The sequence below is a fragment of the Nicotiana attenuata genome, chromosome 8, assembly GCF_001879085.1.
Source record: "Nicotiana attenuata strain UT chromosome 8, NIATTr2, whole genome shotgun sequence".
NCBI lineage: Eukaryota > Viridiplantae > Streptophyta > Magnoliopsida > Solanales > Solanaceae > Nicotiana > Nicotiana attenuata.
Window position 1 is genome coordinate 8,383,347 of NC_031996.1, and position 16,167 is coordinate 8,399,513.

The 16,167-nt window shown below is 37.6% G+C and overlaps 1 protein-coding gene across 1 annotated transcript; it reads right to left on the reverse strand.

The window, feature by feature from the left end:
* On the reverse strand, positions 4,391–8,082 carry LOC109230854 (uncharacterized protein At5g39570). Its single transcript, XM_019396310.1, has 2 exons — positions 6,964–8,082; positions 4,391–4,809 (listed from the first exon to the last, which is right to left on the reverse strand). The coding sequence occupies exons 1-2, from the start codon at positions 7,951–7,953 to the stop codon at positions 4,732–4,734; spliced, it is 1,068 nt and encodes a 355-aa protein (XP_019251855.1). The 5' UTR covers positions 7,954–8,082; the 3' UTR covers positions 4,391–4,731.

A 16,167-nucleotide genomic window follows, 5' to 3' on the forward strand; every position in this document is an offset into this window, starting at 1 on the left:
GTAGGTTGCTTCCAGATCTACCAATATCATTAAAATATTGAGTGTATAAGGCATATGATTGTTGTGGTTGTTGAAATTGTTGACTTCTTTTATCCATTATTCGTTTTGTTCTTGCCTAATAAATTCACGAACATTTGGATCATCAACTGAATCTAAATTCGACAATAAAATTTATTTTTTTTCTTTAAATTCTTTTAGTTTCAAAGCTTATCTTTTATCTCCATATTTCGATGCCTGTCTGCACTTGATTTTGCCAATAACTCAACAAGCCGAATGTTTTCTGATTGGACCATTTTTATAGCCGATGAAAAAGATCCTCAATTTACACTTTGTAATGCATTAATGGGCATTTATGAGAGCGACATACTAATCCTGTAAGCTGATTATTTATGTAGTAATTAAACTAAATTTTACCATAATATAATATTTATTTAATTGTACCTTATCAATGATTTCATTTTTATTTGCATTATTCATTAATACGTATAATGTATAATATTTGCTTATAATTTATATTATTTAAATATTTATGGTATAAAATAATTTTATATTAAATAATTATATAAGAAAGAAACATGAATTATATGGGATATATATGTAAAAAAGAAAAATGAAAGGATTTGTTTTATGAAATAAAAATACATTTAAATATATAAAAATATAATATAAAAGAGAGAGAGAAGAATATAAAAGGAATATTCATTTTTGATGTAAGAAATTAATATAATAGATTGGAGTTAATTTGCACTATTTTGGTGTTTACACCATTTTGGAGTAAAAAAATGGTGCAAGGGTTTGGGATGCCCTTAGTAATTACACACGCAGCTTTAAAATGAAATCCTTGAAGCATGTGTTTTCATCTTCCTCTTCTTTGCTTTTTTCTTTTACCAAATTTTAAAGTTAATATTTTACATTTTAAAAATAACAAACTAGCTAAACTACTGGGAAAGTTGGACGATTTTCCAAACTCCAAAATTTAAGAAAATGGAGTAGATTCATCCTGCCATCAAACAGCTAAGAATACTTTTATCACATATTTAATTGCCATCAGCTGAAATTTTAAAGTTGCAGAGCTCAAATCAAGTAAACATTAATGCATGATAATGCACTTGTTATAAAAGTTGGGTTTTGAAATAAAGAAAGTTCCTTACCAATCAATCAAGTATGCTTACTTAAAACCAGAGTACATTCTTGGGGGGGAAATAACATATACAGGGAGTTGTAGGAATAATAAAGTACTCCTCTGTTTCAGTTTATGTGAATATATTTTCTTTTTGGTCCATTCCAGAAAGAATGAATCCTTTCTAAATTTGGAAATAATTTAATTTAAACTTACAATTCTACCCTTAATGAGAAGTTTTTATAACCATACAAATACTCTGGACCCTTTTTGACTTGTTTAGGACTACAAATTTCAAAAGTCTTATTTTTTTAAACTTCATGCCTAGTCAAACAGATTCACATAAATTGAAACGGAGGGAGTAAGATATATTTAGACATGGAACACAAGAGAGAACGCGTATAGTTACAGTTGAAGCATTGAGTATAGTATGGTGCTCTCAGATAATGCACAATTACTGACGAGGTCAATGTGTATTAAAATTTCCTGCTCGTACTTTGTCAAATTCTAATATAGTTTAAGATATCGTCTCACAGAGACTTGATAATCTATGCTACATATTTTTAATATTTTAACTACTATTTGAGAGAATCAAATTGATGAAAAGTGAGTGAGATTTAAAACTTGTTAATTACTTAAACAAAATTAATATTTTTGGAAGATTTATAATTTAAAAAGGAAGAGTTGGGAATCATTGAATTCAGTTGATAATATTACTATAATAAAATCTCAATTTCTACATTTATTTCTCTAAAGAATAATTGTTTATTTCTAATACAATTATATTTTGCTCACTAAGAAATAATCAATTAATAACACTCCATGAGAATTATGTTAATTAATCAATTTAAGACTAGTGACGTTTAAACCGAAATATTTTTCTTGCTTGAATTGTGCTAAAAGAAAGTAAAAACTTCGTGAGATATTTTTACTAAGGATCAATAGTCTTGCCTACAACAATTCCTCCGTGAGAATTAAAACTGAGGCAAGCAAGATTACTGACTTGAAATGATAGTTTACTGAAAAATTACTTTCATTCTACTGTTTTATTCATCAGTTATTATATATTAACTTTGCTCTGCGAGAATTACAAAATTAATATATGAATAACTTAGAGATAAAATATATTAGACGTGATAATAGAGTAATTAGAAACCATCATTTCAGCACAGTATGAAATGTAAATAAAAAGTTTCAAGCCAAGAATATAAAAACTGAGATAGTATTATAAAGTATATCAAGCTTCATCAACTATCCCAACGAAAAGAGATTACTCCATTATGGAGTAAGAAAAACTAAAAAAGATATTTAGAAGACTAGAAATATTTAAAAGACTAAGGAAATATTTTTACTACAAAGAAAGAATACCAAGACTAGTTCTTGTCATATAAAGATTGAATATGCTTATACAAAGAGAGCTTGCTATTTATAGGAAAAGATGAGTAGCTTTTGTCATGTTCCACTTTTGCGAATGTGAAATCCATGCATGCGAAGTGACCTTTGTGTATGTAGATTCCATATATGCAACTATGGCACTTGTGCTTCACTCTTGACATCATGAGTTAGTCTTGCAAATGTAGGTTTCATGTATGCGAATGTGACCTTTGCAAATATAGATTCCACACATGCATATATGACTCTTTTGCTTCCATTCTTGACTTCATGGGTTAGATTTGCAAATGTAGGTTCTATATATGCAAATGTGACCTTTTTGTATATAGATTCCACATATGCATCTATAGCTCTTTTGCTTCCATTCATGACTTCATGGGTTAGACTTGCAAATGTAGGTTCCATGTATGCGAATGTGACTTTGCGTATATAGATTCCATATATACAAATATGCTCCTTTTCATCTCTAATTGTCTCTTTCCATAAGCCCATATGTGTATTTCACATTTGCGAATATGAACATGATGTGTGCAACTGTGGCTTTGCTTCATTCTCTTGTCTTTTAGCTTCTTTCCTTATTTTTCATAAATTTTTTTTCCTACAAGATTTGTTAGAAAATATGCAAGGATAGGATATTGTTATTCATATTTTATTTTAAAAACTTATGTTTTTCATATGAAATTACATGAATAATTTCAATCCATCAATTACTAAAAAGAGCTCAATCTGAGTTTGATTAATGAGAATGTAACTCAAGATAAAGTAAGTATTGAAGGCCACACCGGAGGCAAAATTTGACCTACCCACTTTTCCTTGAGCGCATTGTCCATTTTAGTTTTAACTCATTTACTAAATTTAAAATTAGTTTTATTTTTAGGAAAATTTAATCGATTTAAGTTTAATATTGTAGAAGCTATATCAATATATCGTAAGTTGCTTTGAGAAACCAAGAATGTATTACAGCCTGTTTGGCCAAGCTTCTCCCATCCTAGAAGCACTTTTTTTTCTTTAAAAAAAAAAATTCAAAGTTGAAGTGTTCGGCTAAACTTTTGAAAGGAAAAAAAATACTTTTGAGGAGAAGCAGAAATAATTTTGGAGAAGCAGCAAAAAAATTATTTCTCTCCAAAAGCACTTTTTTGAAAAACACTTTTGAGAAAAATACACTGAGAAGCAGTTTTTAAAAGCTTGGCCAAACACCAATTGCTACTCAGAAGTGCTTTTCAAATTAATTAGCCAAGCACAAACTGCTTCTCACCAAAAGTACTTTTGAGAAAAACACATCTCAAAATAAACTGATTTTTGCAATTTGGCCAAACATGCTATTAGTTAGTTTTTTCAAATCTATCCATCCAATAAATAATCTAAAAGAAAATAAGGATATATAAAGAGTAATTTGAAAAGATATAAAAGATAACTCAATTAAAATTCTTCTATTAAATGATTTTCTTAATAGATCTGCTAAACCTTAAATTTGAATTGGAGAGGGAAATAATGTTACCTGAGAACCTATTTATAATTATTTTAATTTTCTTTCTTTATTTTGACAAATCTACTAAGCAGAGCTCCCAAGGCTAATTTTTATATTATTTTAAATAACTTGGAATAAGCTCCTTTTAAAATTATTAAAAATTAAAAATTAATCATGAAACAAGCTCCTTTTAAAATTTATTTATACTCCATTGTTTAGCAGTGTTATTGGGCCCGTGGGCAGCAGGGCCTATCCATACTAGTATATTTTCTAATCAAGAAAGTAAAGAGGAAAGAAAAGATAAATTAACAATTCCGGTCATGGTAGCAAGTATGCTACATGACGTGCAGCACCAATCAGAGATCTCTGCACTCTCAATAGAGAGATGCTGCCATATAGCGAAACCCAAGTCAATCACAAACCATGAATAAATTGCATAAGTACATCATTCATTCCAGCCGAATGAATTTGCAAAGTTCTCATCATCAATATTTGAAATTTATGAGTATGAAAAGAACTAGTGATAGAGATAAGAGTCATGATGATCATAAAGTTCACACATTCATGGCATACTAACCCTGACAAATGTCTGGGATTTGCAGAAGAGCAAAATACATCACATAAATAACTGGACAGTCCAGCCAACAAAGCAAACATTGACAAACAAAATATATCTCAAACTTGCCAACTTTTATTTTGTAGTAGTTCTTAGTATGGCATAACTCTGGTTCGGATGATTAAAGCACACTGCTCAATCATCATAGTGTTTGCGGTGGTGGTGCTTGTGGTGATGTTTCTTCTCCTCGTCATCATCGGAGTCGTCATCACCCTGCCATTCATACAGATTAGATTAGACGGATCAGAGGAGAGTTCAAATGAGGTCAAATCTTAAGACCAAAACAAGCTCCTCCAGACAAGCTTAAAGCACAGTGCCTAATGCAATTCGTCAGATGCTTAACATGCGTGTGGATTTTGCATAATGCACATCCTTGACAGTCACAAATGTGTCCAACACACTCGGAAGGTTCTCAAACTTTACAATATGGTGATACATGCCTGCGGTGACAAAGCTACATCTATAATAAAGGGGATTAATTTTGTTCCTTTTTAATGAAATAGGTAATATAATAAAGGGAGTTCGATTGAAGCCTCTTCGCCGGACAATTAGGCTTTGCAAATTGGGTAAAAACAAATCTCTTGTATATAATATATAAGATTTTGAATACCTTTGACGTAAGACAAGATTTTAGTGTAGTGGCAAAGGTGATAAAAGAGTTGTTTTAGGTTGCAAGTTCGAACCCTAAATGTGGCATTCTTGAATGTTTTAAAATACTCTTGTTAGAATTAATGGGCTTGACCATTGCGTGCTTAGTCCGTCAAATGCTTGAAGGCTAACCACTATCTTTTTCTTCCTTACCTTTTGACAAAGGTGTAGATTAAGAGTGAATGCACACAACAGGGAGCTACTTACAATGAGCCAAGACAGGCATCTAGAGCCGTCAATATGGGCTTAGCCCGTTGGGCCAGCCCAGCCCGTGATTTAGCAAGGTTGGGCTAGAATTTTTCGAGCCCATTAAAAACGAGGCTTTTAAGCCCAGCCCGAGTAAGCCCATGGCCCGTGAGGCTTGACTGAGGCTGGATTGGGCCGGCACGTGGGCCTAATAAAAATAAGTATTTAAAATTTATAGAATATAAAAAGTATATGACACAAAAAATAACGCGAAGAGTATCACGAGCTTAAAGTTTATTAAGCTCATCATATTAAAAGATCAAAGTCTTAAAATGTTAATTAGTTTTAAAACTTTATTCTTAATATTTAACTAATTAATATTGCATAGGAGTTGTAGATGTAGATGAAAGTGAAGATGTTAAGATAACCTTCTCACAAGCGGATTCAAATCTGTGTTATGAAGAGGATGTGTTGGATATCCTATAAGCGTCATGGACGTTTGATTTGAGTTTTGACTTTTAGTGAATGAAATATAGTCTTGTCTTTTACTTTTTTAGCGTTTACTGTGATATATTGGAGCAGTATAAAAAATTATTAATTTTTGTGAAATTTTTTCAATAAGATTTTTTTTAACTTTTAAATATTTATCTTTTTTTAGGTTAGAACTTAAAGAAAAAAATATAAAATTATATTTTAAAAAATAATGGGCCGGCCCGTGGGGGCTCGCAACCCACGTAGGGCTGGGGTGGGCTAACCATTATAAGGCCCATCAAAATAGTGTGCTAGCCCAGCCCAGCCCGTCAATTGCTAAAGCCCGCGTGGGCGGGACTGGGCTAGCCCGGCCCCACCCATATTGACACCTCCACAGGCTTCTATATGATAATATCTTCCTCGCACCAAAATGTAGGCAAAGTGAAGATCTACTCATTTAACAAGCAGCGGTTTCTATAAAATCAAAAGATTGCCTATATGTTTCTTGCCACAGTATCATGCCTCCCTTGTTCATCTAACATAATAAAATGAGACGTCGGGTAGTAGCCTAGTAGCTACATTGGGTGCACATTCAAGAGCCTCATCAAATAAGTATACACAGCTAAAGCTTAAACTAACATTTGTCCAGTGTTCTCAAAACTGTACACAACCCATTGAAATCAGTGGCGGATGCACATAGGGAGTTGTGGGTGCTTAAGCACCCATTAACTTTGACCATATTAATAAATTTATATAGGCAACTGTACAAATATTTAGATAAATATTGAGCGAGCACCCACAAGTAAATTCATTTTTCCTCTTCTTTTGAAATTTTTATCGGCGAGCACCCATAACTTTAAAATCCTGGATCCGCCACTGGTTGAAATTGTTCTATTAATCTCTAGTTGTTCTATTTTACTGACTGAAACATCTCAATGAATCAATAGATATAAACTCTCTAATAAGCTACTATTCAAAACCCAAGGAATTACTAATAGAGAAACTTAAAGGATTCAGAGCAAGAGATAAAAATTCAATCAAAACAAAGAAGAGAATACTCACATATTTCTTGCGACCACTGCCCTCGTCGTCATCATCACCACGCCTCTCATAACTGGGTTTCCTGTAGTCCTCCTCCTCAGACCTTCCATAGCGAGGCCTCTCGTACCCTTCTCCCTCCTCAGTCTGGTAGCTTGAACGCCCATAACTGGGCCTCCTCTCCCCCTCTTCCTCCTGCCCGTAGCTGGGCTTCCTTCCATATCCACCAGATCCATACTCTTCGGACTCGGTCCTACGCTCATTACCCAACCCGTATTCCGAGCTTGGCTCCTCATATTCACTCTTCCTCCTGTATCCCGATCCGTACTCTGGAGCGGGTTCTTCAGACTCACTCTTTCTCCCATATCCAGATCCGTATTCTGATGTGGGCTCTTCATATTCGCTCTTTCGCCCATACTCGGATCCATATTCTGGTTTGGGCTCTTCATACTCACTCTTTCGCCCATACCCAGATCCGTATTCGGAAACGGGTTCTACATATTCACTCTTGCGGCCATACCCAGATCCATATTCCGGTTTGGGTTCTTCATACTCACTCTTTCTCCCATACCCGGATCCGTATTCGGAAGCGGGTTCTTCATACTCACTCTTCCGTCCATATTCACTTTCTCCACCATAGCCACCACCAGGACGATTCATCCCAGGCTGAAACCCATAATCGGCCTGAGGCTGCTCATAAGCTTCGCCTTCTTCCTCAGATGGGCGATGATAAGGAGCGGGCCGAGGTTTGGGCCTAGAATAGCTCTGGTACTCAGTCTCAAGAGCCTCTTCCCCATACGCAGAAGGCTCAGCATAAGAAGTGTACTGAGGACGATCATAGTCGAATTCATCAGAAGCTGAAGTACTCTGATAACAAGTTTCATCAGAGGGTGGAAGTGGACGACCGTAAGTCAAAGCGATGTCGTATCCACCACCGTACGGAGTTGGATCGTACTCGTCGAATTCAGCTCCGTCGTCATCTTCGCCGTGGTAGCCTTTTGGGTAGTAAGACATGGTTGTTGTTTGGGATTTTCTGATAGCTTCAAAATTGCGATTCTTTTCAAAATCTTAGATCTGATATTTGTAAGGAGCAGATCTCTCCCTATATCTTGGGCTCTAATTAGCACACTTCGATATGTGAACGTAACGGCGTCGTTCCACCGACGCCCATATCTTTTTCTTCCGCAAATTAAGGATACGTACCGACATCCTCTCCAATTTGTAAATATTACACGATTTCCTCTTTAGTATAAACTTCTTACAACAGAGTCCCTTATGTCTTTTTTTTTTGGTCCAAAGGATAACATTCTATTAAAACATATTACTAATAGTACAAGTAGTTGTAGTCAACCTATTTAGCCCTGGGGGGCGACCTCACGATGGGCAAAAAGGGGCATCCGGGGAAAAACTACTACTAGTAGGGACTATATTAGTAGTATTACACATAGGTTGAACAAGAGGTGTTTGTAAATAATCTCGAGTAGGAAGAGATGGTACACTCTTCTGACAAAAAACTTGCCTAAGCGATCAGCTTCCAGTGTTGTTTTAACAAAACGGGGTGGTTGTGTATATACAATGAGTCCTGCAGAGCTCTCTAGTTGGCTACCAAACTTTGCAAGTAGATCAGCAACTTGATTTGTTCCCTGTAGGTGTAAAGTACAACCGGATCATCCAATTGCGCGAGTAGAAACCTACAATCATTAATCATGTTAGTATATAGCGGATGCGATGTCTGCAGGAATTTAATGATAGTCTGGGCATCTACGTTCACTTCTATTGGTTTGTAGCCATGTATAAAAGCTAATTGCAACTTATGATAAAGTGCGGATAGTTCCGAGTCCACGCTCCCGTGAGAGAAATGGTAACCTGCAAAACCATAAGCCAAGTACCAACTGAATCACAGATTACTCCACCAATTCCGCCTTGTCCTGAGGGTAATTGTGTGGATCCGTCAGTGTTGAGTTTAAAAGGGGTGGAGTTAGATGGATGTCGTTTGATATAAAAGGGTAGATGGTCGTGGGAGGATGGTGGTGTAACATTAAGATAGTAGTATCCGGCGGCTATATTCAAAGTATGAGATGAAGAAGGTGGAGTAGATTAGGCTCGAAATAGTTTTTCTTTTCGAGCTAGCCATATATGCCATAGCAAAAAAGGAATGAGAATGGAGTTGGGTAAATTAAGGGAGTTGGGAACGTCATTGTGTAAAATGAGTTGGTTCAACCACTGAATAGGGGGGTCCGCATGACTATGTTGGGTAGCAAATAATGTTGCAATTTCCCGAGTCATATGAAAGTCAGACCATAAGTATGCAACTAGTAGGCATTGAAAGAGTATATGCTGGATAGATTCTGAGCTGATCTGGCATTGGCCGCAAAGGTCAGTCGGGAGAAGGCCTATATGGTGATAATGTGCCGTTGTTGGTAATCCATTGTGACCACATAGCCTTAAGAAATGTTTTATTTTAGGAGGTATGTGGAGGTTCCAAATCCATTTGAAGGAGTGGCTGGATGACTGCGGTAGTAGCTGATGGTACAGGGATTTAGTGGTAAAGGTACCGTGCCTAGTGAGGGCCCAAGAAAAGGTGTCGGTTGTAGAAGTGTATGAAGGGATATGTGTATTGATGATACGTTGGATAAGGGATGGGGGTAGTTAAAAATTATGGAGTTGAGATTCCATTGACCATGGGAGAGATAGGTAAAGAAAGTGTTGTTTATAGTATGTCATGGTAGGGGTCCAACTAGATAGTGACGAATTGGAGTATTGCACCGGAGCCAGGGGTCTTTCCAAAAATTGATAATTGAGTCGTTACCAATAATCCATCGTAATGCTTGTTGGCAGAGTTTCCATCCGGCAATTAAGTTTAACCAAATGAAAGAGCCTCCGGTGGTGTGAGGGCTACGGTGATAGAAGTACTTATGTAGTAGGGTGGCAGCCCATAATGAGGTGGGGGTGCTTGAGTAATCTCAAGGCTTGACTGGCTAATGAAGTTTGGTTCTTAAGGTGGAGAGGCTGAATGCCTAAACCCCCAAGCTGTTTGGAAGTAGTCATTGTGCTCCATTTGATAAGATGGATTTTCTTGCGTTGGGGGGTTGTACCCCAGAGGAAATTACACTGGTATCATTCAAGATGGAGAATGATATACTGGGGGAGTTTAATATATAGTATGACACGATTCGGTAAACTGTTCAGAGTGGAGTTGATGAGAGTAGTTCGTCCTGCCGGGCTCAGGAAGTTTGTTTTCCAACCCGCTAGCTTAGTTTTAAAATTATCAGTTAGGAATTGAAAATCGCATTTGGAGGGTCGGTTGATGAATAAGAGAAAGCCCAGATATTTTCCAAAGTAGGATCCCTCTCGTATGGTGATGTATGTGAGAATAGATTTTTTTATCTTGAGGGGTACAATTTTTAGAGAAAAATATTTTGGATTTTTGGAAGTTAATTTTTTTGGCCAGAGAGATGATTGAACTCATCTAGGATGTCAATTATGGTGTGGAAACTTTTGGCGGAGGTGGTGGATGCAAGAATAATGTCATATGCGAAGAACGTGTGAGAAAGTTTATCCATGCCGAGATAAACTGATAGGTGTCCATAACTGGTAGTCAATAGCCATACCAATTTTTCTAGTGAGTAATTCCATATATAGGATAAAGAGATAAGGGGATAATGGATCTCCTTGTCGAAGACCTCGTGTGGGATTAAAGAAAGGTGTGCGAGACCCATTAATAAGAATGGAGAGTGAAGTAGTTGTCACACATGACATAATGAGTTTGATAAGAGTTGGAGGAAAATCAAAATATTGCAAGGCTTGTCAGACAAAAGACCATTCAATACGGTCAAATGCCTTTTCTAAATCAAGTTTAAGTAGCTTGTAGCTGGTTTTGCTCGATTTGCACTTGAAGTGTGATAGAATTTCTTTAACAATTATGGCATTATCAGCGGCTCGTCAATTTTGTTGAAAGCTTGATCGAGTGGGACTGATAATTCTGGCCATTAGAGGTTTGATTGTATGGACTATAAGCTTGGTGATAATTTTGTAGATAGTGGAGCAAAGGTTAATAGGTCTATATTGTGAGATCATGGAAGCATGAAACATTTTTGGGATAAGGCAAAGGTATGTTTTGTTGGTCTCTGTCGGAATTTCATAATCTGGGAATATTTGTTTACAGAAATGGGTGACTTTCGGGCCCACGTCGGACCAGTAATGTTGGTAAAACAAAGGATGTAGACCATCCAGACCAGGTGCCTTAAAAGATTTGAAAGATCTAATAGCAATGGTAATTTCTAGGTCAGTGAGTGGACGTAGAAGAGATAGTTTGTCTAATGATATGAGTGTAAGGGAGTTAAACGTGTAGCAATGATTTAGTGGAGTTCGTGGTATATAAGGTGGTAAAGTAGTCACTGATCAGAGCATGGATATGAGAGTCGTCAAAGTACCAATTGCCTGCTTGATCTTGTAAGGCTATGATACAATTTCTACAACGACGTTGTAAGGTTAAAGGTGATAAAATTTAGTATTTGCATCACCATCTTGTAACCATTGAACACGTGATTTAAGCTTCCAAAATTCTTCTTCTAGGCGTAGAAGATCATTATATTCATTTAAAAGGGAAATTTCTAGATCTTGCAAAAATTGACTAGTGGGAGTGAGGGGATGATTGGATGCCTGCAAATCTAGCGAGCAAACATTTTTTGCGATGGAATATATTGCCAAAAGACATTTTATTCCAGTGCTTCATATTTTCTTGGAAGTAATCAATGGCTTCTAATAAGGAGGGGGCGGGGTGCCAACTGTCCTTGAGGATATGAATAAAGTCAGGTTGTGAAGTCCAGATAGTTTCGAATCTAAAGATGTTAGAATTAGTTCTACGTGATGGTTGTAGTGTGAGGAGGAGTTGGGTGTGGTCTGAGTGAGTTCTTGGCAAGTGTCGAACAATTCATTCTGGAAATAGTGTAACCCAGTCGTAGTTTGCGAAGAGTCTATCTAATCGTTCTAAAATATGAAAGCCATAGTGTCGTTTATTAGTCCATATGTATTTACTACCCTTGAAGCCAAGATCAATCAGGTTACAGTAGTTTATACAATCCGCGAACATATTGGGCGGGAGTTGTTCAGAGATCGTCCACCAAATTTCTCACTGGAGTGCAATATTTTATTGAAGTAGTGCCCAATGACCCATGGACCCTTATAATGATCAAAAAGACACATAAGATTTTTCCATAATAATTTGCGGTTAGCATGATAAGGGCTAGCATAAATAGCAGAAAAGCCATTTCTGGGGATTAGGGAGTACCTGGATCATGACGTGGATCTCCTGCTCTATCATAGCTATATTATAAACACTCAAGAGATGGTCATGCCAGAGCATGACTATACGACCTGCTTGGCCGTTGGCAGGAACCTCATAATAGTTGGTAAAACCAAAGTCGTCACGTAGTATAGCATGGTTGTGCATGTGAGTTTCAAAGAGAACTATTAACGTCGGGCCATGGTAGTCTAGTAGTGAACAAAAGTTAAAATCAGCATTGTTAGCACCTTGACAGTTCCAGAGCATAAAGTTCATGGTTGAAGAAGGTATGAGAGTGATACAGATGAGTCAGGGGGAGGTTGGGGTGTCTCCCTAGGGACTAGGGCAAGCTGAGTGTCCTCATGTGGGGGGTGGTACATTCCTCAGTGTCAGGATTAACACTATGGTGTATTTTCCTATCTGTGGGTTGATTGTTGGCCTTATGGTAAGTGAACACTTTGTGAGATTTGGTGGGCATTTGAGACGTACTTTTTTTTGTATATTGCTCCTTTAATACGAAGCCGTGAAGGTTGTCTAGAGTTGCATGGGAGGTTCTCGTCTCTCTCATTTCTATTAGTGTGGCCGCTAGGTCTTATTGTTGGGCTATAGCATCTAGTTCTAGAAGCAATGGTTGGGGCGGGTTGATCGGGCTGGGAGGGTAATGTAGTGTGCTCGGAGGACTATGTGGTAGCATCATGATGGTCGGCAGGAAGGTGAGTGACTGGTCGTTCCAAGTGACCTCCATGAAGGAACTTTCCAGGAGAGAATTCATGCAATGTGATGGGCTTTCGGAACTTTGACGATAAGGCACCGTTAATCTTCTTGCTAATAGAAGATTTGATTATTCTTGGTGGTTGTATCTTATCCACATTGGTCATTTTTGCTCTTGTCTTAGGAATTCGTAGCCTCAAAACTGCTTGATATTTTCGTTTCTTGTGAGTGACTAGAGTCCAACCCTCTTTAGACTGAGTGTCCAGCTCTAGTGAACCTTCAAGAGTTTTACTTGGAAGATCAACTTCAACGGGCTCAAAACTTCCAAATTGTAAGAAGGCGGTGCTTGGAACGTTCTGCAACCTTGAACACTTCTTTTCCTTGAGCACAATACTTGCATGATTTGATTCTACCGTTTCATCCATGTCTATGATGATATTTCCTTCACTTACAAGAACCATGATTTTCTCCTTCAAAACAAAGCATTTCTCTGTAGGGTGGCTAATAATGCGATGAAACTTGTAGTATTTCAGATCGCCAACTTTACCAATTTCCTTAGGCCTTTTTGATTCAAGGATATCGATGACTTTCTTGGCTAGCAATTCATCAAGGATCGTGGGTACGTCCGAATCTGGAAATGGATAAACTTTCGCCTCTAATTCCTTCAAGGTTGGACGACGTTTCTCCTCTTTGAGATTTTGACTCGGGGTCTTATCCTCTTTATCCTTTTGCTTGGTCGTGACTTTCACAGAAGTCGCTTTCACAACCATAGATTCTTTAGTTTGGTTCTTTGATGCAATACTTTTCTTGAGCTCCTTCTGATCAGCAAATGGAGATGCCTTTCCATGACTTGCGATGCTCAACTCCATTTTTTCGTGTGCTCGCGCTGCAAGTTCTTCGAAAGTTTGCTGTTTGATCCCTTATAGGATGTACAAAAGGCCCTAGTGCAATCCTTGAATCCACATCTCCACAGCAGATATTTCTGAAAGGCGATCCTTGCAGTCCAAACTTTATGCTCTCCAACGATTGATGTAATCCACCACATGTGCGTCTTTCCTTTGCTTGGTGCATGTCAACTCAATCATGCTTACAGTTCTTCGGGCAGTGTAAAAATGATTGATGAATTCCTTCTCAAGTTGCTCCCAACTATCAATGGACTCGGGCTCCAAGTCAATATACCAGTCAAATATGTTCCCTTTCAGCGAACGAACAAACTTTTTTACCAAAAGGTCACCATGCGTTCCAGCATTGCTACAAGCCTCGAAAAAGTGGGCAATATGTTGCCTTGGGTTTCCTTTGCCATCAAATTGATGCAGCTTTGGTGGTTGATAATTGGTTGGCATAGTTAAACAATCAATCATCTTAGTATAAGGCTTAGAGTAGTACAACGAACTTTGTGATGGTCCGTCGTATTGAGCTCTGATGGTGTTTATTATTATATCTTGCAATTGTTGGACAGATAGCGCCGCAGCCGAAGTGGATTGTTTTTCTTTCTGAATGCTGAACTTGGCAAGCGATTCTTCAACAGCCGTTTTTTGCGAGGTGGAGATAGGTGAACGAGAAGGGACATGGCTCGACTCTCCAGGTGCATGGGCCTCCAATTTGTTCATAAGTTGAGCGATTTGAAGGTCTTTGTCTTCAACAAATTTCTTCAAGACTTCTATAGTCTGTTCCATCATAGCAAACTTTTCGTCCACGTTAGTTGCGTCAGTCATTAAGGCATTGACTTTCGTTGAAACTGGAGAATCCACCAAATCCTCAAATCCACCAAGGTTGGAGGCCGTTTGATAAAGTTCGCCAAATAGCGAGAATGGGGTGTTTCCCCCAGAGGTTGCAGTTGCAGACGTCATGTGAGATCTGCTGCCATCTCCAAGGAGGCGAAGTATTCGGATCCCTCCAAGCCACTAGCCTTGAATTCGCTTCGAGTAATTGGGCCAACATGACTGATCTCAACGGATGCGGCAGTGGTAGCATCTTTGCATAGAACATCAACACACTTTCGGAAGGCCATTGCAGCAATAGATCTGAAGTTTCAACTTGCAAGAGGAAGAGATGAAGGGGTGAATTGGTCCTACCGGGCGTACCAAAATTTGTCGGCAACAAATTTTTGTAGTACGAAAATTTAAACTGCAACAAAAATAATATGAAGAAAAAGAGATTTTATTGATGAGTATTTGTGAGTGCAATTCTAAGTATCCCATGATTCTCCTCTCTGAAATTCTCTGTGATTCGAGGGCTTGAGAAGCGTCTTTCTCGAATGTAGGATGATGCAGACCTCTTCTGTGATGTATTTAATCTCCAAGAACATCGAGCAGCACTTTGTTGTTTCGGGTTGATCTCCGAGAAGAACTCCGTTGATCACTCCTTTGTTGAAGAACTACGCACTTGATGATTGATCTCTCTGTTTGTGAATTCCTTCACCAATTGCGGAATGCTTTTCTCCAATTCTCAATGTCCTCAGAGAGTTATGTAACCCCTCTATTTATAATGGTAGAGAATGGACAGTCAGATACATATGAAATCTCTTGCTTGATTCTGATTGGCTCATGTGAGTCATCAAACTTATCACATAAGCTATGTGATAAGCTTTCTTGTGATTGGCCAAGACATGTCATTTTTAGATACTTGGCAACTCTTGATTGGTCGCTATATATTTTAGACTGGGGTTGCCACATCATTTCACATGTGGCGTCATCTTGTTGGCTTTGAGTTTGAGTGGATATGCCGTGTCACTTGACACATGGCATGAGTTTGGGCCTTAAGATGAAATGGACCTTGGGCTTGCAAATAATAAAATGGACCAATTTAATTTGTAAAGTCCAAATTAATTATTTAACCCAAATAAAATCAAGATTCAATCCAAACTTTTGTATGGATTAAACTTAATAAATTTTATATGTCCAGAAGTACACCACAGCGGTACCCAGTAAGTATCAAGCATAACCTCGGTAGAGTAGTGACGAGGCTAGGACACCTACTAGGATGAGAAAGCTGAACAGAGTATAATATAGACAAATAACGGAAAGCGAGGAAATGAATGATAACAAACAGTACAATAATATAGGCTAAAAACAGAATTCAGGGAAACCAAGGCAACAAGGAGTGAACACATGATAAGAACAACAAGTAATCAAATACGGACAAATACAAGTAAGACAATGAGGTAGTAACCAAAACTGTTCAACCATCAAGCCTTTTTATCAAATAATGTATAATAAGAATCACAACCGAGG